The 27,789-nt window shown below is 47.7% G+C and overlaps 1 protein-coding gene across 2 annotated transcripts in view; it reads left to right on the top strand.

The window, feature by feature from the left end:
- TENM4 (teneurin transmembrane protein 4) overlaps nt 1–27,789 on the top strand; it is a 2,958,785-nt gene that overhangs the window by 2,862,524 nt on the left and 68,472 nt on the right. For both annotated transcript variants that reach the window (XM_078058602.1, XM_078058603.1), the window contains 2 exons: nt 1,602–1,818; nt 23,889–24,008. In XM_078058602.1, coding sequence (XP_077914728.1) covers nt 1,602–1,818; nt 23,889–24,008 — 337 coding nt within the window. The remainder of the gene's footprint in view (nt 1–1,601; nt 1,819–23,888; nt 24,009–27,789) is intronic.

The raw sequence follows: 27,789 nt of genomic DNA, 5'->3' as shown, positions 1-27,789 counted from the left end.
TAAGTACTTGCTGTGTACCCAGTATTCTGCTAGATTTGGGGACATATACTATGTTTTGTATTCATGTCACAAATACTTATGTGACACTTTTATAATCCCCTTGTAAGACACATGGGGAACGGGGCCCAGAGAGTTTAAGTAACTTGCCCCCAAGTAGTAAGTTTCAGAGCCAGGGTTTGACCCCAGACAATCTGGGTTCTGGAGTCCAGGCTGTTGATGCACTACCCTCAAGGAAGTCATGAAGTCTGGAATGCCATGCAGAAGTAGGCAAGAAAGACAAGGGATTTTTGTCCCTAATTTACTAAGGGAAAAAAACTGGATTTCAGGGAGGTCAGGTAGCTTACCGGAGGCCACAATACATCTGAGGCTAGTAAGGAGGCTTGGGGGGCCGCCTGTGTGGATGGGGCGCCGTATCTGGCTCGGGCTATGCTGTGCTCTGGTGGGCGGCATCTGTATCGTAAACCCTGGGAGATAGAAGCGGGGGAGGCATGTCAATGATGAGGAGACTGGGGCTCAGAGAGTGAGAGCAGGCATCCGTCCACGGGCATGCTTAGGGGCAGTTCTGGGACCTGAGCTGCAGCCTGAGCCTCATGATGCTCCCACCATACCACACTGTTGAGCTGAAATGAACGAAGATAGTGGTTTTCTGGCTTTCGTGGACTGTCATTTGGTTTCATCCCCTGATGCATTTGTCAATTCATTCAATTCTCATTCGTGTAGTTACTTCACGGCCATGTTTTAAACTCCTGAACTAAGAGCCGGGGACACAACAGAGGTAACCGGAACAGGATCTAGGTCTCCAGGATGGTGGGGTGCCCAGCTAATAAGCAAGAGAGGCAGAATTTGAACCCAGAGGAACACATGCCCTTAGACTGCTCTCTGCAACAAAGCAAACAGACTGTCACCCTGGGCTGTTCCTGTCCCCCCTCCCGGCTCTTATTGCTCGTAACCCTTAAATTTCCTTCCAAACCACCCACTTCTCCGCACCTCCACTGTTCCTGCTCTGATCTCTTGTGCCCCGTGCAACCTCAGAGACGCCCTCACTGCCCGCCGTGGGGCTCCCAGCTTCTACTCTGGGCCAGCTTCAGTACCCCCTCCTGGTTACAGGAGAGCTTCTTTCAGTGATACAGATCAGACGATGTCCCCCCGGCTTTCAACCTTCCAGGAGCTCCCACCGTCCCCATCCTGGGGGTGGTAGGCAAACTCCCTAAGCTGGCCAGCGTCCCCGATACTTCTGCTTCCACCAGCATCGACAGTCTCTTCTCGGGCTCGTCCCTCAACTTCTGAGTTGAGCTGAGCAGCTCAGATGTTCAGTATGTTCTCCCACCCCTGGGCCCTCATAGAATTCCCTCTGTCTCTTCGAAAAGAAACAGAAACACCTTATCCCCACCTGTCCCCCTGTACACGGGCTTGTCCGTCTCCCCGACTAGATGAGTGGGCTAGGAGCAGACCTGAAGCCCCTGGATCTCCCCTTGGCTTATGTCAGGTCCTTAATCAAGTGCCTCAGTGAGTGGAAAATAGAGACGTGAACGAAGGCATTGTGGAGAGATGCGGCTGGTGGACTGTAGCAGTGTGAACTTCATGCTCTGTCACCCCTGCAGATGGCTTGCTGGACTGCATGGACCCTGACTGTTGCCTCCAGCCCCTCTGCCATGTCAACCCGCTGTGCCTGGGCTCCCCTGACCCTCTGGACATCATCCAGGAGACACAGGCCCCCGCGTCCCAGCAGAACCTGCACTCCTTCTACGACCGCATCAAGTTCCTTGTGGGCAGGGACAGCACGCACATCATTCCCGGGGAGAACCCCTTTGACGGAGGGTGAGTCCCCTGGGCCCCAGCCCCTGCCATGGCTGTCTGCGTGAGAACTGAATCACCTCTCGGGGCCACCGTTGGGGTGGTGGGGGTGGGGAGGAAGCCAGAAGGGTGGGCATTGAAGGCTCTCGATGGAATGTCACGGGGGAGCAGAGAAGCAGCCTCAGGTGCCCACACTTAGAAAACTGCTATCCCAGGCATTTGGAATTTTAATGAGCAAAGTTGTGTTGTTCCCGCTGGGTGATAGATGGAGAGAGTGAGAAATCAAAGGTCCAAGGGGAATCTTGGATCAATACCCTCTTTGCAGTCAGCTCTTACTGATTCTGCCGTCTCCAGACTAGCAGAAACGCTTTAACACTGTTCACCCTCAGAGCCGATGTCCAGAAGACGCTGGGGGGTGGGGTGCAGCGGCTGCCCCCCCAGGCCGTCTGCCTGTGCATTCTTTCGCAAGTGTTCAGTTGTGTCTGTCACCCACTGGACAGTTGTTCACTGAGGTCCACTCTGTGCCAGGTCCTGTGCTGGAATCACAGAGGTGAATAGGACACGTCCCTGCTCATGGGTCACTCCCAGTCCACTAAGGGGACAAAAAAAAAGACCTCCAGGGTGATCCACCAGAACTGTGCCCTCAGGGTACTCTGGGACCGTTGAGGAGGTGCTCCTGCGGAGGGGAAAACCACGACTTAAGGACAGTCTTAAAGATGAGAAATGATTGGCTTGGCCAGGGAGGGGAGAGTGTTCCCAGGAGAGAGAACAGCTTGTACAAAGACCAGGGGCTGGAAAGCGCACGGGGCCAGCAAAAGGCCGCTCTCTATTCTCCGCTCCCCCGACCGGGCTCTCGACCCAGGCATAGCATCCGAGAGTGACCTGTAATAATTTCTTTTGAATGTCTTCCAGTGTAGGGATGCCTCTTACATGCAGAGCTTTCTCTAAAGTCAGCACAGTTCAGTTCAGCAGTTACAGATTTTGTCCCTTCTGTGTCCATGACTTCTGTGCCAGAGAGTTCCTGGCCCACGGGGACAACGGTCTTGTGGTGAGGGGCGGGAAGGGTGAAGGCCATCCTCAAGTTCTGTTTAAAGGGGGAGATCAGCAGGGCTCAGGCATCACTTGGGCCTGAGGAACGCAGGAGTCTCTCGCTCAGATGCCTTGGGAGATGGTGTTGCCTTCGCCAGGTTGGGGATCCGAGAGCAGCAGGATGGTTGGGAGCCAGGTGATGACCTCCCCCCTGCACAGTAAGGGCAAGGAAGGGAGATTTTGTAGTTCATAAGCTATTCTGGAGCTCACATGGAGGTCAGAGGTGTTGATTTGGGAGCCTTCAACAAGCAAGCAGGAGTTGAAACCAGGAGCACACAACACTTCGCTTGAGGCGAATGTGTGTGGGGGGGAAGGGCAGGGGCCGCAGAAGGAGCCGCCCTGGGAGGCGAGGCGATATGGTCATCTCCGGAGCATAACTGGGGGTCCAAGGAGAAGGCCCCCCTGTTGGGACGGGATGGAGCCTGGGTTCTGGGCTTCACACCACAGGACTGTGGGGTCCAGAGCACCTGCCTCCCACTGCCCCCGTCCCTCCTCACAAGGAGCAAGGACAGGACAGAGAGAGTGAAATGGGGGAGTACTCTGAGCCCAGCGGGCGGGGTGTAACAGGAGTGCGTAAAATCATTCAAACTTTAACCTTTTCAGAGATGAAAGTGCTTTGTAGTCCAAATCTTTCAACTCACCTCAAGAACCTTGAGAACCGCAGAGGTTAAATGACCTTCCCAAATTCACAGGCTAGTCAAGTGGCTGAGCCAGGAGCAGAACTAGAGAGAAGAAAAACCTATTCGTTTATCTTGGTCAGAAATGCTGCTTTTGTCTCTGGGTAGGAAGTTTCCTGCTCTTTTATTCAATTGTGTGACTTTGTATATGCTTGTGGGCCTTCTCATGGCCTATGTTCTTTTAATCAACCGGAGATAGGCATATTATTCCCACCAAGGGGAATATTCCTTGCTCAGCCTTTCTTTACTGGGCCCATTATGGGATCTGATCAGGGTTCTGGCTGGTTGGCTGCCAGTGGGCAGGACCCTTACCGTGCCATCCTGATCGGTGCCAGCAGGGACCACGCCCCCTGCATGTCTTCTGGTGACCCACCAAAGCCTGCTGCTTACATGCCGCAGACCCCTGGGGGACCCACACAGGCTTTCACCACTGTGGCTCCAGCGGGTCTGACTTGCAGGGAACTTGAGAAAGCTGTACCAGGAGAAAGGAACCTTTCGACAGAAGGGGAGAGCATAGGCCTCGGAGTCAGGCCAACTTGTGTTTCCAATTCTGGCGCTGTCACTACCGGGTACATGGCTCTGGACAAGTGGCTTAATATAACACATATGTAAATGTCCATCAACCCTCTAAACTGAGTCCTCCAGGAAAGGACTGCATCTTACTCATTTTAGCACTTAGTAGATGCTCAAAACAAACATGCATACATATTGCCTTAAACAATGAAGAAATGGAAGGAAGGAAGGGAGGGAGGGAGGGAGGATGGATGGATACATTATCTATTTTACTTAATTTTATACTGAGGATTCAGAGTCAAGGGAGGTTAAATCATCTGCTAAAAATCATATTACAGATGAGTAGCAGAGGCAGGAGGAGAAGTCGGCTCCCAGATCATTGTTTATGTATCTGTCACCTTCAGTTAAACTACAGATGCTTTGAAAGCAGAGACTGTTCATCTCTCCAAACCTATCACACTTAGGGCAAGGCCTGGAATATAGTGTTCACTCTGCAAATAAATGGATAACAGAAGCTTCTAAATGTTACTGTAAAAATTCCTTTCACCTAATATGTGCCCAAACCATTATATCCCTGCTCCTTGCTCATCTAGATTTGGAAGAAACAGCGGTCTATCACTACTCAGTATCCCCAAACAGATTTTTATGTTAAAAAAAAAAAAAAAGCCCAAGTGACCAGAAACCTGGAAACATGAGGCATCAAATGCTTTTCCCATTAGACTGCCCAAGGGGTATCCTCTGTCTTGATCTGGGTCTGCAGACCAGTGCTTATTTACGTAGTTGGGATGAAGTGGAACCCCTTACCAGGTTTGGGTTGTGGCCTGCCTTCCTATCGTATAAAGGAATGTGGCTTCACAGAAAGTGCCCAGAGTTTGAATCTTGGATTTTCCTCCCACCAGCACTGTGTGACCTCAGAGGAAATGATTAAACCTTTGTGCATGGGCCTCCAATTACAAATGGGCAATAATAATGACTATTTCATGAATGCCATTGAAAGGGTTAACTGAAATAAAGCACCTAGCATAGGGCTTGGTACTTAGGTGGTCAGTAAATGGTAGCGTTTACGGCAGCGGCATGGCCTAGTGAAAATAACACAAGCTTTGGAATCAGACAAGACTTATTTTTTTTAATTTAATTTTATTTTATTTAAATTCAGTTAGTTAACATATAGTGTATTATTAGTTTCAAGGGTAGAGGTCAGTGATTCATCAGCTGCATGTAACACCCAGTGCTCATTACATCACGTGCCCTTCTTAATGCGCGACACACAGTTACCCCATCCCCCCACCCCCCTCCCCTTCAGCAACCCTCAGTTTGTTTCCTATGATTAAGAGTCTCTTATGGTTTGTCTCCCTCTCTGGTTTCATCTTGTTTTATTTTTCCCTCCCTTCCCCTATGATCCTCTGTTTTGTTTCTTAAGTCCCATATATGAGCAAGATCATAATGGTATTTATCTTTCTCTGATTGCCTTCTTTCATTTAGCATAATACCCTCTTGTTCCATCCACGTCGCTGCAAATGGCAAGATGTCATTTTTGATGGCTGAGTAATATTCCATTGTATATAAATGCCACATCTTCTTTATCCATTTATCTCAGACAACTGAATTTAAAGTCTTTTGCATCCACTTTCTGCCTGTGTGACCTTGGGAAATTTCCTTAACCTCTCTGAGCTCCAATTTCTTCATCTGTAAGAGTGGGGTAATAATGTCTACTTTGCAGAGTTGCCATGAGAATTAAATGAAAAAAACAAAGTACCTAAAGTCATCACCTAGTACTGGCCACACCAAAAATGTTTGCTAATTCTATGATGATGATTATGATGATGGAGAAGAAGATGATGATGACGATGGTGATGGTGACGTTGTTAAAAAGAACTTCTAACTCTTTTAATTGGAAGTGCAACTTGATAGTAACGTGTCCTCCAGGGAAGTCCAGCAGCCACCGAGAGAGGAGAGAGCTTTAGACTGTTGAATTCTTATTTGAGGAAAGGAAAAAGCAGCATTGTGCCAGCCAGCTGTCAGCTGGGGTCCTTGTTCGGGAGGAATGGCACTCCTCCAGAGAGTGGGGTTTCTGATGAGCAGGCAGACCTGACTTAGTGCCTGTGCCTGACAGAAAAACCCACATTCCCCTGCGCCCCATATGCTGTGGCACAGCTTGTATGGTCTGCACAGGAGTCCATTTAACAGGCCTCACGATGCAGGCTGTCACCCAGGGACGCGGCAGCATTTCTGAGCCCAGCGAGGATGGGCAGCCTGAGGTGCCTTCCTGCACGCCGCAGGCTCCCAGCTGTGTGTCTGACTCAGGGAGGCCTGACCCCAGGGCTGGGATGAAGAAGCAGGAGGCTCTCAGGTCCACCAGTGACACCAGGGATTCTATGGAGAGCTTCTTATGCTTCTATGCAGCACCCCAGCTGGCGCCCAAGGTCCTGGAGCAGGGGTGGCTCTCAGAGAAGGAGGGGCAGCAGGGCTTCAGGATGTGAGGGCCCCTGCCAAGCATGGTAGGCTCTAGGCTGGGCTGGACTCCTTGGAGGAGAGCACAGAGCTTGACTCCGAACTGAAGCAGAAGGACTGCCCGAAGGACTTGGAGTAGGGAAGGCCTCCCTCGGGAACTCTGCCTGGCTCATCTGTGTCCCTAGAGCCCAGCACAATGCCTGGTCCAGAGCAGGTGTTTCATACAGTAGCATCTCTGTCTGACATTCTGCCCCTGCCGTCCTCAACTCCATGTAAGTGGTAGAGATGTGAGTGGCTTCTGCTGATCTAACACAGGTCTAAAGTAAGAGGGGACAGAGCAGACAGGAGAACCACCATCACCAGATTAAGTGGCTTGAATACCGTCTTTCCTTCCCAGCCTGGAGGCCCAGACCCCATCTGCTCAGTGGAATGCCTGTCCCTCACCTAGAGTCATGGGAAAAATATAATGTATGGTGCCCTCTGAGTGGGAAGGAAGGGGCCACTCGGGTCTGTAGGTGGCAGATGGATCCCCAACTGACCATCCATAAAAGGAGGATGGATAACAGGACCCAGACTATAAAGCTTGGGATCAGACAGTTGGGAAAGAGAGGGAAGCATGAGACATTTCCTCCTCAGAGACCACTCAAGGCCACTATGTCCCTATGACACAATTTTGGTTGCATCTCTTCTCTTGGGAAGGACGGGCTGGACATAGGGCAGACAGATCCCTTCAGCAAATAGTTGTGGATCGCCAATGCCAGATCGTAGGAAGAGGTTCTGACAAAAGAACCATCCCCGAGTTAATTGAATATTAGTTCAGTGTAGGTTTGAGGACACTATGGGTGAGAGAAATGTGATGTTGTCCAGTCTTTCTGGGCCCCTGTAAGCCTAACAGCTTATCAACTCACTCAGATGAGAAAGTTGGGTGTGGACAGATTGCTACGAAAGTCAGCTGATGGGGGCGCCTGGGTGGCTCAGTCGGTTGGGCATCTGCCTTCAGTCAGTTGGGCATCTGCCTTCAGCTCGGGCATCGTCCCAGGATCCTGGGATCCAGCCCCGCATCAACGTCCTTGCTCAGTGGGGAGTCTGCTTCTCCCTCTGCCCCTCCACCCTGCTTGTGCCCTCTCTCATTATCTCTCTCTCTCTCTCAAATAAATGAGTAAAATCTTAAAAAAAAAAAAAAAAAAAAAAAGTCAGCTGATGGGACACACTGAGCCCAAAGAGAAAAGACTTGAGGAGTCGGGACTTTAGAAAAAGGATGGGGGATGGGTGACCAGAGCACTCATCCCAAAGGAGGCAGAGGATCATACGCTGTGGAGAGGGTCAGATCCTCTGGAGAGCAGAGACTGGCCAGGCTCTGAGGGGTACAGAGCTGCCACACAACACAAACTCTGTTTGGTACATACTGCTCCATGCAAGAAGATATGCATCCATAGCCCCTTACCTTGAGGGCTCTTCGTGTGTCCCATCCTTTGTTAGTCATTGAACCCCTAGTGCCAAGCAGAGAGGTTGACACAGACTAAGCCACACGGATGGCAGAATGAATCAGCGAGTCAGCCAATCAGCCAGAGCTGAGTGCCTGAAGAGAGGTAGAGACAAAGCATCCCAAGAATTCAAAAGTATGGCCATCACCCCTTAGGGGCTGCATCTGGCACCTGTTTGTGTCTCTAGCACCCAGCACAGGCCTGGCCCAGAGGAGCCAACAGTATATGTTTGTTTTTGAAAATGAACGAGTGAGCCAACAAGGGAACTTTCACTGAATAAAGACTTCCGGCAGGGCACGGCCTTTGGCCTGAGACAAAGATTTCAGTGAGGATGGCGGGCCATTAAAACATTATTTATCCTGCTTCTGGTCCCAACAACCCATTAGTGCATCATGGAATCAATGTAGTGAGTTGCAACTATTTTTTTTAAAAAGAAGTAAATTTAAATGGAATGGGATACAATGGAATGGAACATATCAGTGCAGCTCCGTGAAAAGGATAGGTACTGCACGAAACATGGTTGGTTGTGTGCGTGCTCGTGCACACGTGCTACTGAACAAGATCCATTGCTTAGTGTTGGCTTCAGTTGAACAAGACTTAAAAATGAACAGAGCACTGGGTGTTATACACAAACAATGAATCATGGAACACTACATCAAATAAATAGATAGACACATAAGATAGATAGATGATAGATAGATAGATAGATAGATAGATAGATAGATAGATAGATGATAGATAGATGATAGATGATAGATAGATAGATGATAGATAGATGATAGATAGATGATAGATAGATAGATAGATGATAGATGATAGATAGATGATAGATGATAGATAGATGACAGATGATAGATGATAGATAGATGATAGATAGATGACAGAGACATACATACATACATACATACATGCATGCCTTCTAGACTGAGGAACTGGCAAGACTTTCCGGGATAATCGGAGAATTGAGAGAATTTTAATGTGGATGGAGCATAATTATGGTGCTACTGTTTTCCAAGTCAAAAGTCAAGACCCATGCTCTAACATTTGAAATCAAGATGGTCTCAGGAAGTCTGGGGTACATGATCCTGGTGTGCAGAGGGGGCCTGCAGGAGAGGGGAGAACACGGGGGACCATGCGGCCAGACAGGTGGGTTTGGGGCAGGAACCGAGAAAGATCCGTCCCTCGCCTGTTCACTAACCAGATCAGAGTTGGTTGTCTCAGTTAGGACTTAAAACTGGCTGTAAAGAGAAATGAAGTCACCTTGATGCCATGTCAGTCATTCAGAATTCCCTTCAGATCCTTTTATAAAGACATGAAGTTTCCAGGAATTTTGAAAGCAAGGGTTTCCAAGAGGAAAAAAATAATGGAAGGGGTGGGGGAAGGTCACATATGCGCTCCAGTCTTTTCTCGGCGCCCTGCGGATGTAGAGCCGTACGCGCGTATCGGTGGCGGAGCGCTTACAGAGGGCATTTGCGTGCCACCCCAGCCGCACCCCCGGCCCCAGGCCTCGGAGAGCCCTCAGAGAGGCTGAGCGGTAGAGACCATCTAATGGAGCTCAAATAAACACCAGCTTCCTGACAGCTGGCCTCTGAGTGAATGTATTATTGAATTACACTCCTGCGTTTCAGAACAAGCTGAGCTGACAGGCTACCCCATCAGTTTAAGAAAAAGGGGGGTAAGGAGAAAGACAATGATAAATTACCCTGGCGGAAGATGGAAGAAGGTAAAGATCCTGCTTCCTCCAAAATGTCAGCCATTATATATTATTCATGTTGGTTTTTAAAAAATCCCTCCCCACATTGAAATGAATGTTTATGATGATAAAGCAACTAGGTGAATTTAATTCAGGATGCAGGCAGCAACTTCTCACATCATCCTGATGAGCAGCTAACAACTCCTCTTCTGCCACTTGATCATCCCTTTATTGATTTCAAAGCCGAATTACGATCTCTGTTTGCTTGGTAGCTTGAGCCTGTTCCTAGCTGTCCATCACGGGCAGCTTTAGCAGAGGATGCTGTGCCGGAGCGGAAACCACTTGGGGTTTACGGGGAGAGGGCCTGCGTTCAAGTCCTTGGGCAAATGAGAGCAGATGACCTTGGGTGAACGAGGCTCCATGTCCTCATCTATAATGTGGGGCTACCAATTCCCTCCCTGCAGGTTGTTTGGAAGGTTAAATGAGATAAAATACCCTAAAGCCTGCTGGCTGGCACATAGTACACATTCAGTAATAACACCTACCATTTACCGAGGATGATCCATGCATCGGCATTGTTTGAAATGCTTTGTAGGTTTCCTAAGTAGTAGTAACACCTTTACGTCTCCCCCCAAACCATATGACATAGGGACTTCATCACCCTTCTTGTACAGACGGGAAACTGAGGCACAGAGAAGTTGAGTAACCTGGCCAAAGACACAGGGCTTGTAAAGTGGCAGAGCCAGCATTTTTTTAAAATATTTTTAAAAGATTTATTTGTTTATTTTAGAGAGCAAGCATGCAGGAGCAGGGGGAGGGGCAGAGGGAGAGGGAGAAAGAGAAGCAGAGTCCCGGCTGAGCACGGAGCCCCAACACAGGGCTCGATCCCACCGCGCTGAGATCAGGACCTGAGCTGAAATCAAGGGTCAGACTGACAGAACCACCCAGGTGCCCCAGCAGAGTCAGCATTTGAAGCTGAACCAATCGCGCCCAGAGCCCCTGTGCCAAGTCTCTGTTCTCCACTTGGTCCTCCATATTCCCATCTGTCCGCATCTTCAGTTTGGAAGTCTGTACAGCGTGATGCTGCTACAACTCCACAACCCCAGCTGGTCCTGACTTTCTGTCTAATTCTGTCTGACATGATGTAAAGCTAATGTGCAATAGGTCTTAGCACTTCCGAGCGCAGCCTCAGAGGCAGGTAGCCTGGGCTTGCATCCTAGCCCCACGCTTTGCTGGCTCTTGTGACCTTGGACAAGTCTCCCTCTGTGCCTCGTTTTTGCCATCTGCCGTATGAGGATAATAATCCACACCTCATGGGGATGCCTGAGGATGAAATGAGATGTAAAACACTTACGTGTCAGGGCAGTATGCTTTCAGTAAGTGTTAGTAGCCCCTGTCACTAATGGCAAGAGTTAGCATGAGCATTAGCAAGGACCTTAGTATTTTTATAGGTTTTAGTGTCACTACGAGAGCCAGGAGAAGAACGAGAATCTTATTAGCCAGGAGCTTTAGTGCTGTTACGGAATTGAGGCAGATGTCCCAACACCATGGCAGGCAGAGGTGAATGGACCTTGAGGTCATCAGCTCTTTGTGGCAGAAGAGGGAACTTTGACGTCAGAGAAAGCTCTTGGCTCAGCAAAGGAGTAGCAGGACCCTCCTGCATCCTGGAGAACCCGGGCTCCTGAGCGAGGGCTCTCTCGAGCAGTAATTCCCATGTTTGTGAGTCAGGGACTTATCCGACCCTGATAAATTTCAAGCAGTGAGAAGTAAAAATACCGGAAAGCCAAGCATCGCATTACTAATACTGGCCTCAATGAAGTGCTTCGGGTCAGGACTCACCAAACAGCTCTGCAGTGAGTCTAACCAGCTCTCCAGTCTGATCCTGGAAGTGTCAAGAATTGGCTCTAAGTGAACCCTGCGGTGACTGGGCTGTGATGTGGAGAGATGCTACCTCTGGACAGTGTTCTGGCAAAACAAAGAGATGTGCCCGTGTGCCTTCCCTGCCTCTGCCTTCTCCTCCCACCCCTACAGGGCCCTGTGGGTCCAACTGCGGGCCTCTAGAACCAACTCCAATCTGAAGAGAAGGCTTCGAGCAGCCCAGCTGCTCAGTCTCGGGTCCTTCAACTGCTCTGTTGTCTGACCAGTGGCTCACCAGCGCTGCCAGACGGGTTTCTGCCTTGTCCCAGAATCCCAACCGCACTTCTTGTGCCCCAGTTCTTGAGGTAAGCAAGTCGGTACCCCTGCCACCCAGGGACTCAAGCCTTGCCTTCTCTTGCCAGGCTCTCACCCCTGCCACATCTGATTCTGGAGCTCTATCCCCGCTCTGCTCAGGAGCCTGGGCATTATTACCTGGGCATAGAAGTGTTTTACATCACATGGGACATCCACATCCAGGCTGCCTGCCCCTGTCCAATCCTCCTGCCCTGTCCCTTGTATGAGCTGGACTTTCTGCATCTCTGCTCAGCATTGTCCCCATCTCAGGAAGTGGGTCTCATTGTGGTCCATCCTTGTCTCCCCTTTCTGGTCAAAGCAAGAGAAGTCTCCCTTTTCCAGGTAAAAGCAGGACCCATCCTGTGCTCTGACAGGAAGATAGGACACGCAGTCACGGAATGGACTTGTATGCTGAGAGACTGTATCTGGAGTCACGTTTTAGCAGAGCTGCCTCGAGTTTTTCTAACAGCACAAACCATCTCCTGAGAATTCTTCTCAGAAGCAGGCCTCTGGCTACATAGCACAGAGAACAGCCTATCTGGACATGTCACACACCTTCCATGTCCATGTCCCCAGTGTTTCCAAGCCACGTCCCAGGCAGGAGCCTTGCCCCTCCAAAATAATCTCTGCTGACCAACCACTCTCAGTCCTGCTTCTCCTTTGCCACAACCAATGGATTCATTTCTCTGACATACAGTGAATAGTCAAGGGCTCTCTTCTTGTGTGCACCTTTGTCGGCCAGCAGAAAATATTCCAGAGGGTTCGGTGGGAGATGACTCAGCCTAAAGCATCAGCATTCAGCAGCCAGGTTGCCCACAGGCTTGGGTGATCTGACCTGTGGCCTGGGAGCTCATGCTCCCTGAGTATATGAAGGACTCAACAGCCACGTGAAGCTAGGAGGTCACAGAATGGTGGCTTCTGAGCTCTGCAGCCAGTCCACCCTGAGGGCCCAGGAGACGCTAGTAGCTGCTGGGCCATCTTATCACTAGATGCCCCCAGGTGGTGTCAGAAGTAATTTAACAGCCCTGTCAGCACCCCAGCTTTGATGTGTGTTAGGGGGATCCCCATCCAGCTCCAGAGATCACATACACTCACTTATAAATGAGGGGGTTGGATTCAGTCACCCCCAGGCCCCTTCTAGCTTAAAAATTAAACTTCTCCCATTAGTCTGAAGAAGAGTGTGGATTTTTCTTTCCATCTCCCCAGATATCTACAAAACAGTCTGAGAGAAGCTTTTTCTGAATGAATGGGAGTACTTCCCTGTGATGTTTATTCCATATCCCAGCAAGTGATCTGGAAGCCTCTGGTAGAGTCTGAACCCCATTCCAGTCGGAAGAACAAAAGTGAGGGTGTGAGGGCAGAGCCTGGAGCTCAGCTGTAAGAGTAGGAACGTTTGTATGTCGTACTGGTGTGACGTGGCAGGCAGCCCCCCTTTTTATCCCATACTAGTTCTACTTCTAGATACAAGGATTTTTTTAAAAGTCAAATTATATTCATTCCAGAATGTGAGCTACTCAGACAAGGGGATTGTGTCTCATTTATTGTTAGTTATTTAACTGCTTAGAATATAATAGGAAATAAAACAGAAAGAGCAGGCAGTGCCCTCCTGTAGTTTCCATAAGCAAATAAGAAAATGGATGAATAAATATCTTCCCTAGTGCCCAGCACTGTGTGTAGTACACAGTCGGTGCTTGATTAAAGTTCCAGTAACTGAAACCTATTCTCATTTACCAGGCCTCTGTCCACGTTTCTCTTCCCTCAACCCATATATATCTGTTTTTCACTTTGGGCTCATTGAAATAACTATATTCATTTTAAATCTGCTTTCATCATTTTCTTCCATTCATTTATGTGATATTCATTGATTTCTTTCCTCAACATTTACTGAATGCATCCTATGGACCTAGTCCTGTGCTGAGCACCGGAGTTACAAAGGTGTAAAGAACATGGTTCTTACCCTCAACGAACTCGCAATCTAGAAGAGGAGAGGAGACATTTGAACTAATGAATACACTTTAGTGGGATAAGTATATTGTGCTGTGGCCACCAAAGGAGGGAGTGACTTCTTTGTACAAGGGAAATCAAGAAGAGCCTCACTGAGAGGCAGGCCCTAAAGGAGAGGTTAATAGGAATGAGAAAGACATTCAAGGCAGGTGAACTAGCTGAGACAAAGGCAGAGAGGCATGGAAATACATGCCCAGACAAGGATATGAGAAGTAATTTAACATGGCAGCAACACAAGATATGAGAATGGAAAAATGGGATGTAGCCTGCAGAGGCCAGCAGGGGCCAGATCCTGAAGGGTCTTCTGTGCCAAGCTGAAGAGTTGGGACATCGTCTGGAGACAGTGGGGTACTGCAGAAATGACTTATATAGCACAGAGTCCCTGGTGATATGGTAAAAGAACAGTGATAAAGTTTGGACAGTTGGAGAGCTCTTAGATTTGCGAGGCACCTCAAGGTCTGATTCCCTGCCCTCCAGTAAGTCAGGAACATTAAAAGTTAAGTGACTAGATTCAATTCTGTTGGTTTGGACCTAAGGTCATTGAAAAAAACAGGAAGAGCTTTGAAATAAGTTAAAAAGAATGAAGCACAACTAGAAATTGACTTTTGAATATAATAATATAGAGCATATTCAAGATTATTTCATAAAAAGAAATCACAAACACACACCATTGTAACTCTAGTGCAGGGCAGTGGTCCCAAAGTGGGTGCTCAGGGTGGTCCATGAGGTACAAGGAGAAAATATTAGAGCATCTATATTCACTTTTATCTTAAAAAATAAGAAAGAAGGAATGTTTTATTCATGTGGAACACTGGGTTTTCACTGATTTGCTCCCTTGGTCCCAACGTTAGTTGGTAACAAGGTGCTCTTAGAGAGACAGTGGACCTTTTTGCTGGTTTAATTCTAGTGTATTACAACATGACTACAGTGTGTGTGTGTGTGTGTGTGTGTGTAAAATCTAGTTTTAACTAAACTTGGGTATAAAGTGGTCCAGTGCCATCAAAAGATTCTTGTAAAGTAGCTACAGATCAAAGACAATACAGTGTGAGTCCAAGCAAACAAAACAATGGCAGAGCTGGTACCTCTAGTATAGAGCCTTCGTCAACTCCGCTATGAAGTTAAAACCAATAATGATCATTTTCATCCGATCTAACACAAAAGGTAACCAAGATTCAAAATTTTCAAGAATCTAAAAATAGCTAATGCAAAGATTCAACATTAGCCAGAAGACTATTTGAAATAGAGGCTCACCTCAGAGATACTGCTGGTTCGGTTCCAGACCACTGCAATAGAGCAAATATTACGCTAAAGGAAGTCAAGTGAATGTTTGGGTTTCCCAGCACATATAAAAGTTATGTTTACATTATATTGTAGACTATTAAGTGTGCAATGTAATTATGTCTGAAAAACAATGTATATACCTTAATTTAAAAATACTCTATTGCTAAAGAATGCTAACCATCATCGGCGCTTTCAGTGAATCATAATTTTTTTGCTGATCAAGGGTCTTACTTCGATGTTGATGGCTGCTGACTGATCAGGTGGTGGTCGCTGAAGGCTGGGGCGGCTCTGGCAGTTTATTAAAATAAGGCAAGAATGAAGTTTGCTGCACTGATTGACTCTTCCTTTCATGAACAGTTTCTCTGTAACATGTGATGCTGTTTGATAAGCATTATACCCACAATAGAACTTCTTTCAAAATTGGAGTCAGTCCTCTCAAACTTGCCACTGCTTTATTAACTTGGTTTATGTAATATTCTAAATCTTTTGTGTCATTTCAACCATCTTCACAGCATCTTCACCAGATGGAGTAGATTCCATCTCAAGAAACCACTTTCGTTGCTCATCCATGAGAAGTAACTGCTCATCCTTTCAAGTTTTATCATGAGGTTGTGGCAGTTCGGTCCCATCTTCAGGCTCCACTTGTAATTCTAGTTCTCTTGCTGTTTCCACCACATCTACAGCTACTGCCTCCACTCAAGTCTTGGACCCCTCACAGTCTCCCATGAGGGTTGGAATCCACTTCTTCCAAACTCCTGTTCGTGTTGATATTTTGACCTCTTGCCATAAATCACAAGTATTCTTCATGACATTTAGAACAATGAATCCTTTCCAGAAGGTTTTCAATTTACGTTGTCCAGACCCCAAGAGAATTGCTATCTATGGCAACTATAGCCTTATGAAACATATTTCTTAAATAATGAGACTTGAAAGTGGAAATGACTCCTCGATCCATGGGCTGCAGGATGGATGTTGTATTAGCAGGCATGAAAACAACATTCACCTTGTACATCTCCATGAGAGCTCTCAGGTGACCGGGTGCACTGTCGATGAGCAGTGATATTTTGAAAGGAATCTGGTTTTCTTAGGAGTAGGTCTCAATAGAGGGTTTAAAATATTCAATAAACCATGTTGTAAACAGATGTGCTGTCTTCCGGCCTTTGATATTCCATTCATGGAGCACAGGCAGAGTTGATTTAGCATAATTCTTAAGGGCCCTAGGATTTTTGGAATGGTAAATGAGCACTGGCTTCAACTTAAAGTCACCAGCTACATTAGCCCCTAACAAGAGAGTCACCTGTCCTTTGAAGCTTTGAAGCCAGGCACTGACTTCTCCTCTCTAGCTATGGAAGTCCTAGATGGCATCTTCTTCCAGTAGAAGGCTGTTTCATCTACATTGAAAATCTCTTGTTTAGTGTAGCCACCATCATGATTTATCTCAGCTAGATCTCCTGGATAACTTGCTGCAGCTTCTACATCAGCACTTGCTGCTTCACCTTGTAATTTTATGTTATGGCGAGAGCTTCTTTCCCTCTGCTAGCTTCAGACTTTTCTTCTGCAGCTTCCTCATGCCTCCCAGACTGCATAGAACTGATGAGAGTCAGGGCCTTGCTCTGACCACTCAGACTTTCTCCATACCCGCAGTAAGGCTGCTGTGCTTCTCATTCGTGCATTCACTGGGGTAGCACTTTTAACTTCCTTCAAGAATTTCTCCTTCGCTAACTTGGCTAACTCTTGCAAGAGGCCTAGCTTCCAGCCTGCCTCAGCTTTCACGACAGCCTTCCTCACTGAGTTTAATCATTTCTAGCTTTTGATTTAAACTGCTGGAATGCTTAGGAGCCATCATAGGGTTATTAATGGGCCTAATTTCAATACTGTCGTGTCTCAGCGAGCAGGGAAGTCTGAGAAAAGGGAAGGAGACCAGGGAACAGCTGGCGGAGCGGTCAGAGCACGCTCATTTACCAATTAAGGTCACCATCTTATGTGGGCACGGTTCGTGGCGCCCCAAAACAATGACAGTAGTAACATCAAAGTTCACTGATCACAGATCATCAGAACAAATATAATAATGATGAAAAAGTTTGAAATGTTGCAAGAATTACCAAAATGTGACACAGAGAGACATGAAGTAAACAAATGCTGTTGGAAAAATGGCGCCAGTAGACCTGCTTGATACCAGGTTGCCACCACCCTTCAGTGTGCAGACACGCAGTATCTGTGGAGCACGATAAAACCAAGTATGCCTGTGTGCGTTTTTATCCATTAAACCTTGCACCAAGTGCATGTTATTCTTTCCATGTTAGCTGATGATGGCAGCACACGTGTACCAGTCGTTCATAAGTAGAAATAGATCCAAAGAGCCCACTCAGACACGTGAACTCTGATTGTGAGGGCAGCTCAAACAAACTGAGATGCTCCACTACTTAGGTGTGTATCTGTGCCAGAGGGTAAGTAGTTTGAGAGGTGAAATGACTTTGCTGAGCTCTCATGGATGATAAATGACAGGTCCTTAATTTGAATCCTGGCTTTCCAGCAGCTGGAGAGAATGGGCAAGTCCGTTCCCTGTCGAGACTTTATTTTCTCACCTTCACAATGAGAAGTAGGAAAGTTTAGAAAGGAAGGGCCCCTCTAGCATGTCGTGACCCAGTGGGTTCCCAAGAATACGTGTATAGATGAAAGACGTCAGGCTAGAAAAGCTGGCTAAGGAGACTGAGGCGGCTCACTGAGATGGAGAGCTGGAAAGAAAGGACAGGGGACCAGCTGGTGTGGCCAGGCTGGAAGGAAGGTCCTGGAGGCCACAGCGGGGACAGGATCAGGCTTTGATAGGAACCCCCTTGCTGGGCGTAGTTTGACAGGCCATGGAGTGGGACTTCTCATGTGGGCCCAAGTGAGGTTCTTACAAGATGCTGAATAAAGTCTAGTAGATGCTGGAAAGATCCCCAGTCAATCAGCATGAGTTAGCCGAAAACAGTTTAAGGATCCGTGTAAGTCAGGCATACAAAATCTATTTAACGTATGTAATGCAAAGGAGTGATTTGCATAAACAAGAGTGGCACAGAGTAACCAATACTTTAAATCGGAGAAAAGCGAAGGTTCCTTTTTGCCACCTAGATCCCAAGTGATTATTCCATTCTCCTGAATACCAGTTTCAGTAGCTGTTTTCAGTTAATAACTAAAAAGTTAAGGGGCACCTGGGTGGCTCAGTCGGTTAAGCCGCTGCCTTCAGCTCAGGTCATGATCCCAGGGTCCTGGGATTGAGCCCCGCATCGGGCTCCCTGCTCAGCGGGGAGTCTGCTTCTCCCTCTCCCTCTGCCTGCCTCTCTGCCTACTTGCTCTCTCTCTCTATCTGTCAAATAAATAAATAAAATCTTAAAAAAAAAAATAACTAAAAAGTTAAAGCTGCAGCTTTCCTCCCTTCACCTTCCTTTATCTGCATCGAATAACAAATCTAACTTTTTTTTTTTAAGATTTTATTTATTTATTTGACAGCGAGAGAGGGAACACAAGCAGGGGGAGTGGGAGAGGGAGAAGCAGGCTTCCCACTCAGCAGGGAGCCCGATACGGGGCTCGATCCCAGGACCCTGGGATCATGATCTGGGCCGAAGGCAGACGCTTAATGACTACGCCATCCAGGTGCCCCACAAATCTAACTTAATTCCTGGTGTTCACTGTTTAAAGTCTTCAAAAAAAAAAAAAAAAAAAAAAAGAGGTGCAGGCAAGGAGGCCATCAACTCCAAGCGGTAGGGCTGCAAGCTGAAGTGGGACCGGTCCCCCGGGGGTAAGATGCTAAAGAGGGCCAGCCCCTCCAGACCTCTTTTCCTTGGCCAAATCCCTATCAAGGTCATGTGGCTCCAAGTTCTCAGGCATCACCCCCACCTTCAGCTACAGAAACACATCAGTTCTTTATTCATCCAGTAAATAATGTATCAAGAGCTTACACTGTGCCCTGCATTCAGATTCCAGGGCAAACACCCGTTTTGGTGGAGGCGTTCTTCTGCCCACTTAGAAATGAGCATCAGTTGTGCTCAATGCTAGGACTATAGCAGTGAAGGTGATGTGGCGCCTGTCTTCAAGGAGCTCGTGGTCTGCCGGGGAAGAAGACGGCTCCCACGGCATGACAGCACTGAGGTTTTACAGAGGCAGGCCAGAGGGGCGGGAGCAGGGGTGCCACCTGGTGAATGCTCCACGGGGGTCCCGAGGGTAAGCAGGCGGTTTTCAGGTGAACGGGATAGGCAGAAGCTTCCATAGAGAGGGAACAGCTCCATGGAGATTCTGAAACAAGGTGGAATAGAGCTCCTTGAGCTAAATCGGGTAGCCCTATATTAACACTATTATACATTCTTAAACATGCATTGGATTCTATTTGACATCAGGATGGGAAAAATTTCAGCCTGGATGGGCAGTTGAGAATGGCGGTCCAGAGAGGTCAGATGACTCTCCAAAGTCATACCGTTAGTTACCAGAGTTAGAACTAGGGACTGACTCCCTGCCCGGGGCGCTTTCCACTACACCGCCTCCCACCTCTCCCTGACCGACACTTGAGGGTCGTTTCTTATTTGCTTGATTGTGTTTTGAGGTGTTCTTGTCTCTCCAACAGTTTCCTCTGTTGACCCCAAACCTGGTCACTGTGCTCAGGAAGCAGTCAGGCAGATCTTCCTCCTCACTGGTGTCAGTAAGGGTACCTCGGTCAGGATTGTGGGATTGGACTAATGCCAGCATGTGTGATGCGCCCCTCCCCCCTTGGCCTGGCATGAGCGCTCCTTCCTGGCAGAGTTCACTCAACCTAATTGCTTGTTTTGTACCCCAGCTGCCTGACATATGCCAAACCCGTGTGTTGACTCACTTGTGTCAAAGACAGCTACACTCGAGCATTTCAGATTGGCTCTGGGGAGCTCCGACAAGCAAGTGGGGACTGTAATTCATGCATTTACAACCCCAGCACATAGCTTATGAAGTAGGTGCCCAGGTTTTTAATTCAAGTGAATTTCAGTGACTGCAGGTACACAACATCGTGGTGAGAGTAAGGACCAGGAAGTGAGAAGTCCTAGCTTGGTGCGTCAGTTCAGCCAGTTGAGGTCTTGGCTGTATGACCTTGAGCAAGTCTCTCCTCTCTGCATTTCAAGTCCTTGATCATTTTTTCACCTAACCGACACTCAGGGAGCAAGATCCCATGCTTACCCTAGCCACTGAAGATGTGGTCCCAGCCCTCCTCCAGCTCGCTCGTACGCACAAATGTGTAAATTCAGCTCTGTAAATGTGAATGATAGAATTCTATGACTGTCACGGCCATGGAGAGGTACTTGGAAGTATCTAGAGGAGCCTAGAGGAGAGGTGATTAATTGTGCCAGGAAGAGTCGTAACAGCCTCGCTGAGGTGATGACAGCTTAGATGGGAATCTGAGGACAAGGAGAAAATAATACCCAGAACTCCATGATGCCCAGACAGTGACCAAGGAAAAGCAAAACATGTCAGACTTAGGACTGGTCATGAGGGGGTCATATGAGCCAGCCGGGGAGTCGAATGTGTGACCGTGAGCTGCACCCCACATTAATGATTTCTCACCGAGGTGGTCTTCCACCATAGAATTTCAGAGTCAAAGCAGCAGCTATTTCTTAGCCACATTGACCCTTAGTGTGGGGTCAGTATTCCAGGGGTGCACAGAAGCTGGCTCGTGCCAGCTCATAGGAGCTGAGAATGAAATGTTCAGGAATTCTGCAAGCTAGTGTTTGAACACTACTGTTATTAAAAAATTAAATTATATGAAATTAAAAGTAAATAAGTTATATTAAAAACAAAGATAGCAAATAATCCAAGCCCATCACTTCCTAATTATTTTACTGTATTTTACTATTATCTTTGCTCCTGAGTTTCTTAGGACTCTTGTGTCTCTGTGGTGGAACTACTGTATAATGGGGTCCTCCCGTGCATCTCTTCCCAACTCTGGGTTCAGTGGCATCTCATTAAGAGCGTGAAATCAGCCACGGCAGAAGTATTTACACCACAGAAATAAGCAAAGGCTACAAATTCAAGCTATTTTTCTTTTTAAAGCCGATTGTTAAATGTTTACCAGTACATCATGGGTGGTGTCCATTAAATAAATGGGAAAGCATTTGGAAGCCCAGCACCCACACCTTTTCAAACCTCCCTGGACAAAAACACATGGCAGGAGACACATTTCGGAGGTCTCCACAGAGCAGACTTCTCCCATCTCCTTTGTCCCAGAGAAGTCTTCATGTTAAATTGGGTCTTCTTGACAACTGAAAATCATGGTCAAACAGAAGGAGGATGGAAGTGTTTTTCTCCAGGGCTTAATTCCTGAGCCAAATGCCTGTTTTGGCAAGAGGCCTCTGTGGTGTACAGGGGTACGGGGAGTCAACTTAATCTTCTCCAGAACCCAAAGCAATCCATAGGAGCCTGGTCTAAAATTACATCTGCTCTGGCTTGCCCAAGCGAAGGCTACATGATAGCCAAATGGTGCTGATTTAATGTTTCCCAATTATCAGGAAATCCCCAAGGAGAGATAAATCAGAGGCTGGCCCGCATGTGTATGAGGGGGAGCAGCCAAGGGCAGCCCCCAAAAGGAAACCATCCCCAGAGGGCTGGTGATTGTCCAGGCAGAATCTGAAGGCACATATGTCAGGAGAAGGCTGGATAGTAGCCAGCACCGGGAGATGAGATCTGTTAGTAATTCTCTGGAAGGACAAAGTTCCAGCAATAAGAAATTCAATTTTCTTCCATTAAAGAAAGCATCTCTCAGTACCAGCTGAATACAATTGATGGAATAAATCTTTCCCATTAGTGGAGAGATAATTTCACATAAATGTATTGGGAGACCTTCAGAGCAGGACTGAGAGTCTTTGCTGAGCCTCACCGCTTAACTTGTTTGTCATGTAATTGCATTTAGACCAAGGGCCTCGGAAGGAAACCACTGACTGAATTAGCATTAACCAGATTGTGTGTAGTGAGGTGAGGTGGGGCGGGGCGGGGCGGGGGAGGGGAGCTTGATGCATTGTGGGTAGTTGTTCTTGCCTTCAGAAAGGACAAGCTGACACTAGCGAGACCAGCTGCTTACAAGCCTGGTGTTAATTGCTTTTCTCATCAAACAGAGAAAAGTTTATCACTCTAGGAAGGTAGAGATGTAAGTACCTAATAAAGCAGAGGCTGAGTCTGAGATCTTTTTTTTATGAATGCCCACAGGTCTCGTCAGTAGCTCTTCCCTAGGCCAGAAAAAAAGAGCCTTCTGAACCGAGGCGGGTGGAAAAATTGTCTGGATACTCGCGCCTGCGTATTTGCCTCAGATTTGTCTTGTCAGTGAGGGCTGTCTCCCTAGGGCCCTGATACCTTAGGATGTTGACCCTGTTGAGCACATTGCCAGTGGTAAGCAGACTCGTCTAGAATTGGACCCAGAGCTGTGAGCCCTGGATTCGAGGCCTGGCTCCACCACTACCCTGCTGTGTGGCTTGGGGGCAAATAACATAACTTCTGTGGACCTCAGTTTCCTCCTCTTCCACTAACTCAGTGATTTTCCAGCTGGCTTTTCTCTGGCTTCTCCTGAGACTAAGACTCCAGAGCTGCCTTCAGAATCACCCCAAATCTCTTTTTCATGTTTTTATTTGTTGGGTCCTTATAAAATATCATCTGGTAAAAAGTTTCCCTTTCTGATATATCTGAAAAACCATCATTCTAGATGATCTCTAATTGTCCCACTTATTCACTCAATCCATCATTTTTTTGAAACAATGACCTAGTACTCATTAGGCATTTCCAGGCACCGCAGAGAGAAGGAAAGAAAGAGCCCTCGACCCCGCCCTCAAGGAGCTCCCGATCTAGTGGAGGGGAGAACCGTGTATAAGTGGTAGGGTAGCAAAGTGTTTGTGTCAGGCATTGGAAGAAAGTAACTAGTGCCAATTAGGGCCATCAAGGCAGGCTTCAGGGAAGAGGTCATGTGAAGCTGAGTCATGAAGGATGGGAGTGTTGGGGGAGGGGTGCAGGAGTGACAGCTGTGGCGGGTGGGAGAACACAGGCTACATGTGCCTGGCAGGTTTGGGGAAAACAGAGGCTGTGTTGTCTGGAATATAGTGGGAAAGTGGGAGTGGGGATATTGGGAGATGCCAAAGGTTCCAGAACCCACTCCAGGGGGATGCTAGCATCTGTCCTCCTGTTTCTAAAGCCCAATGAGAGGAATTGCTGTCTCTCCTGTTCTCTTTCTTGTATGCCCACCTCCAGTGAGACTCTTAGTGACAGTAATAACCACTGCCATTTATGGAGCTCACTCTGTACCAGGATACAAAAACAGAGGCTCAGAGAGCCGTCACATACTTTTGCAACTTTAGAGAGCTCGAAAGTGGCAGAGCTGACTCCGGATTCTCAGGCGTGACTCCACCGTGCAGCCCTCTTGTATCAGCTTATCTCCTTACGATATAACATAGTATCCCTAGAGAATGACCTCTGAGTAAGGTATCTGAAAACATCTCCCAGGAATAAGCCTTTTGAGGACACTTTGATGTCTTAAATTGGGGCACTATGAAAAAAAGGAGGTTATTAGTCCTCTTGAGTGAAGACGATGAGCCCCTGGGTACCAAGATATGTCTGAGCAGCCTGCCTTCTGTCCTCTGACCTCCAGGGGTTCCCTGCCAGCCAGGGTTCTGAGCATGCAAAGCAGTCACGTTACTCTCTCTTCTCTACCCACAGGCATGCTTGTGTCATTCGTGGTCAAGTGATGACGTCAGATGGGACCCCGCTGGTTGGTGTGAATATCAGCTTCGTCAATAACCCTCTCTTTGGATACACAATCAGCAGGCAAGATGGCAGGTAGGAGACCTTTAGAGGAGCAGGGTTAGTGACGGTCCTGTTCTCGTGGCCTTGCCACACAGCTGCTGCTGGAATGACCAATGTGGAAAGAGGATGGGACCTGAGTTCAGAGGCCCAGCTCTGGAACTCACTAGCTGTGAGACCTTGTATCTGACTCTGGCCTAAGTCCCTCTGGCTAAAAATTAAGGGGTTTCTTCTCATCTGGTTCTCAGAGTAAGCATAGGGCACCTTATACATATTATCCTGCTCCATGGCTTATAATATCAAATACTATCACATGGACCACACTTTCTACAGACCAGCCAACTCCAGAAATGTTATCATTCCTGCTGTGTGGTTTCCAAGCGCAACCACCTAGGTCTGTGGAAGCCACTGGGTGATGCCAGAACTCTGCCCTTTGGGTCCCTGTGAGAACTGTCTGTAGAGGGAAGTAAAGATTCTTCAGTCATGCTAGCTCTTCCGTTTGTTGGTCAGTTCTCCTCACCTCTCCAGGCCTCAACTTCTTCACTGGTGAGTGGTCCTAATACTAGCATCTCACAAACTGGTTGTAAAGATTACGTTCCGTGATGGATATGGAAGCACCTTGCACATAGTAGGTGTTTAATAAATCTTACTTTCCCTGCCCCACCCTGGTTCATTGCTTTATTGCCAGGGTCTGGCACAAGGTAAGGATGCAATAAATATTAGCCATTTGTTAAAATTACTAATTATTAAACGATGAGAAGGTGGTGATTACGGTACAAGCCAAGGGAATATTTTGGAGAAAAGGGGAAGGGAAGGAGGAAAGTGGAATATTTAGGCTGTCAGTGGTGACAGGTCCCCGATTTTTAATAAAATCAGGTGGTGGCAGGCCATCTGGCTAAGTGTGGGCCCATAAGGTTGATTTTCACTCTGTGTTGGAAATTATGCCCCAGCCTGATTGATTTTAGCACCTCTTTAATCCAATATCAGATGTGAACATGTCCCGGCCGAGGTGATAATGAAGTAGAGGCTCATCTGTTTGTAGACATGTGTGCCTCTTAGACAGCGTGGCAAGCTTGGCATGGGGAGCCCCCCCCCCGGGAATGAGAAGGGGCCCAGCTAGAAGGGGCTGGCAGCCGGTCCTGGGAATAATAAGCACAGCCCAGACCACAGCCCCCTGCCCCGTACACATCCCATCCCAGGAAGCACGTCAGTACAGACGTTCCCTACACCGTGGGAGAGTATCCTTTCTCATGCTGTCTTTACCACCTGCCAGGCTGGGTCTGCCTGCTCTATGGAAATGGCAGATGTGAGCATCCTAGGCAACAGGTATTCTGGCCACATCATTACCTGCTGTGAAACAGTCATCAAAAAAGAGCCGCGGGGACTGCTCTTTTTTTGCCATGAAATGTGCCTCTCACTCACGTGAGATGGCAAACCGTCAGTCCTTTGCCCTGCTCTGCTGGGTCAGGGTGGATCCGTAAAACACCCCAGAGTCACGTAAGTTAGCTGGCCCTTGGGAAAAGCCCACTCTACCCCCTCCAGGCTTGGATTCCTCCCGTGTGTGCTGCCCCCGTGATCTCTATGGCCTCTTGACAGCATGGGGGGGCCTGGGAGGAAGTGTCAGCCACATTTTGGTCATCAGCCTACTAAATCATGTCATAGGAACCAGAGTTGCTGACACTTAGAGCTTGAGTTTCAAAGCAGTTCTCACCAGTGCTTTATGGGGCTTGACTTTTCTTCCCAGCGTAGACACTGTATCACGTATAAGAGAGTCATTACGTATTCTCCAGGTGCCTGATAATTCCAGTTTGTTATGTGTGAATGGGCAGTGTCTTGCCCATTTCCCTCCCACTTCCCTGACTTGCCTTCTTTCGTACCTCTCACACCGCAGGAGATCCCATAAGGCTAGAGACGTTGTCTGGAGGTAACAGGATATGCAAGTCCGGGGAGCAATTCTACCACAGCTTTGTCTCCCTCACTTTCCAGGCAGGCCCCATCCTACCCTTCTTCACCCAGGTCCCCCTCCACACACAACCATACTGAAATACTAGACATCCAGTCTTAACCAGAGCCACAGAGATCATTAAAAAGATGAAAAATAGAAGTCATGAAGACAAATTTTAAAAGAATAGCAGACAAGAGAGGCAGTTCAGGCTCGTTGAATTGAAAAATGGGGTTATACGGAGCATGATGTCCTGGGATTGGGACCCTGGGCTTTTCCCATCCATTATCCCATATCTAATTAATAACTCTGCCAAGTGATTATGATCAGCAGCTTCATTTTACATGAGGAGATTGAGGCTCAGACAGGTGACATAACTCACCTATGTTACGTAAGCGGCAGTGCTCGGACCGGCCTTCAGCTCTCTGGGCTTCATCTGAGAACGAGGCCTTCCCTTTGGGGTTGGAGTCACACCCATGTCCACAGCTTGGCTCTTGGCAAGATCCAGTTACACCCAGCTCTTGGCAAGGCCAGCTGCCCCAGCTTGCTCGCCACCTCGAGAATCCATCTTTTCATGTTTGTCTTCACTTCCTCCCCACACTTGTCCTCTCATGAAAGGAGCTTGTAAGTTGGGCCAAAATTCTGTGTGATGGTTAAAGATTCTCTGTCAAAGTACAGATGCTATTCAGTTCTGTGACAGGAAAGTTGTTCTCTGGGTATTTCCCCAAAACCATGGATATTCTTCTAGAGAGCTGAAACCTAAACTCTTGATTCAAAATAAACTCTCACTGCTTATTGAAGGATGGTGCTGTCCCACTTCCTCTACCCGAGTGTGGGTCTAAAAAGGGCTGAGTGATTTGAAAAGCAGGCCAATTGGGTAAAAAGCTTCAGCAAAGAACAGAAAAGTCAGGCTCTGGAGCCTAGAAACCTGAATCTGGGGGCATTGTCTACCAAGAGCAGGATTTGGCACCAGATCAGGGCAGTCGTGCAAAATCCCTAGAAGAGGGAAGAGCAGGCTGGAGCAGTGAGTCCATCCCTAGGGACAAAGGTGAGGTCCTGTGTTAGAGTCTCTAAAACCAACTGCATGGGTGAATGTTGGGGTGACTTATAATAATAGCCAAAGTAAGAAGGAACCCAGGGTGTTTCGTGGACAGTCAGTTCAGAAGAAATTGGCAGCATCACTCATGCATTCATTCGGTAAACTATAACCATCAAGCACGGCGCTATGTTCTGGAAAGACGGAGGAATCATTGTCCCCGGGCTGGAGCATTAAACACAGTATAAGTGGGCCATGAGGAGGAGTGTACAAGGTGCCCTGGGAGCCCAAGGGAGGGAGCTGGAATTCTGTCGGGCCAAGGAGTTAGCAGGAGTTCTCCAATCAAAAAAGCAAGATGAGGACAGGCCTTGAAAATGGCATCCTATGCATATTAAGGAGGATATTTGTTAGGATGAGCCCTGGGTGTTACATGTAAGTGATGAATCACCAAATTCTACACCTGAAACTAATATTACACTATATGTTTTGTTTTGTTTTTTAAGATTTTATTTATTTATTTGACAGAGAGAGACAGTGAGAGAGGGAACACAAGCAGAGGGAGGTGGACAGGGAGAAGCAGGCTTCCCGCTGAGCAGGGAGCCCAATGCGGGGCTCGATCCCAGGACCCTGGGATCATGACCTGGGCCGAAGGCAGACGCTTAACGACTGAGCCACCCAGGCGCCCCTACACTATATGTTAACTAACTAGAATTTAAATACAAATTTGGAAGAAAAGATAATAATAAAAAAAAAGAAAGAAAGAAAGAAAATGTATCCTAAAGTAGTAGCTAAAAGGACTTTGTCCAGACATCAGAGCCAGGAGGTGGCAGGTGGACAGA

Source organism: Halichoerus grypus, chromosome 11 (genome assembly GCF_964656455.1).
Source record: "Halichoerus grypus chromosome 11, mHalGry1.hap1.1, whole genome shotgun sequence".
NCBI classification, from domain to species: domain Eukaryota; kingdom Metazoa; phylum Chordata; class Mammalia; order Carnivora; family Phocidae; genus Halichoerus; species Halichoerus grypus.
Note: the sequence above shows the minus strand (reverse complement) of the source record. Positions and strands in the feature narration are given on the sequence as shown.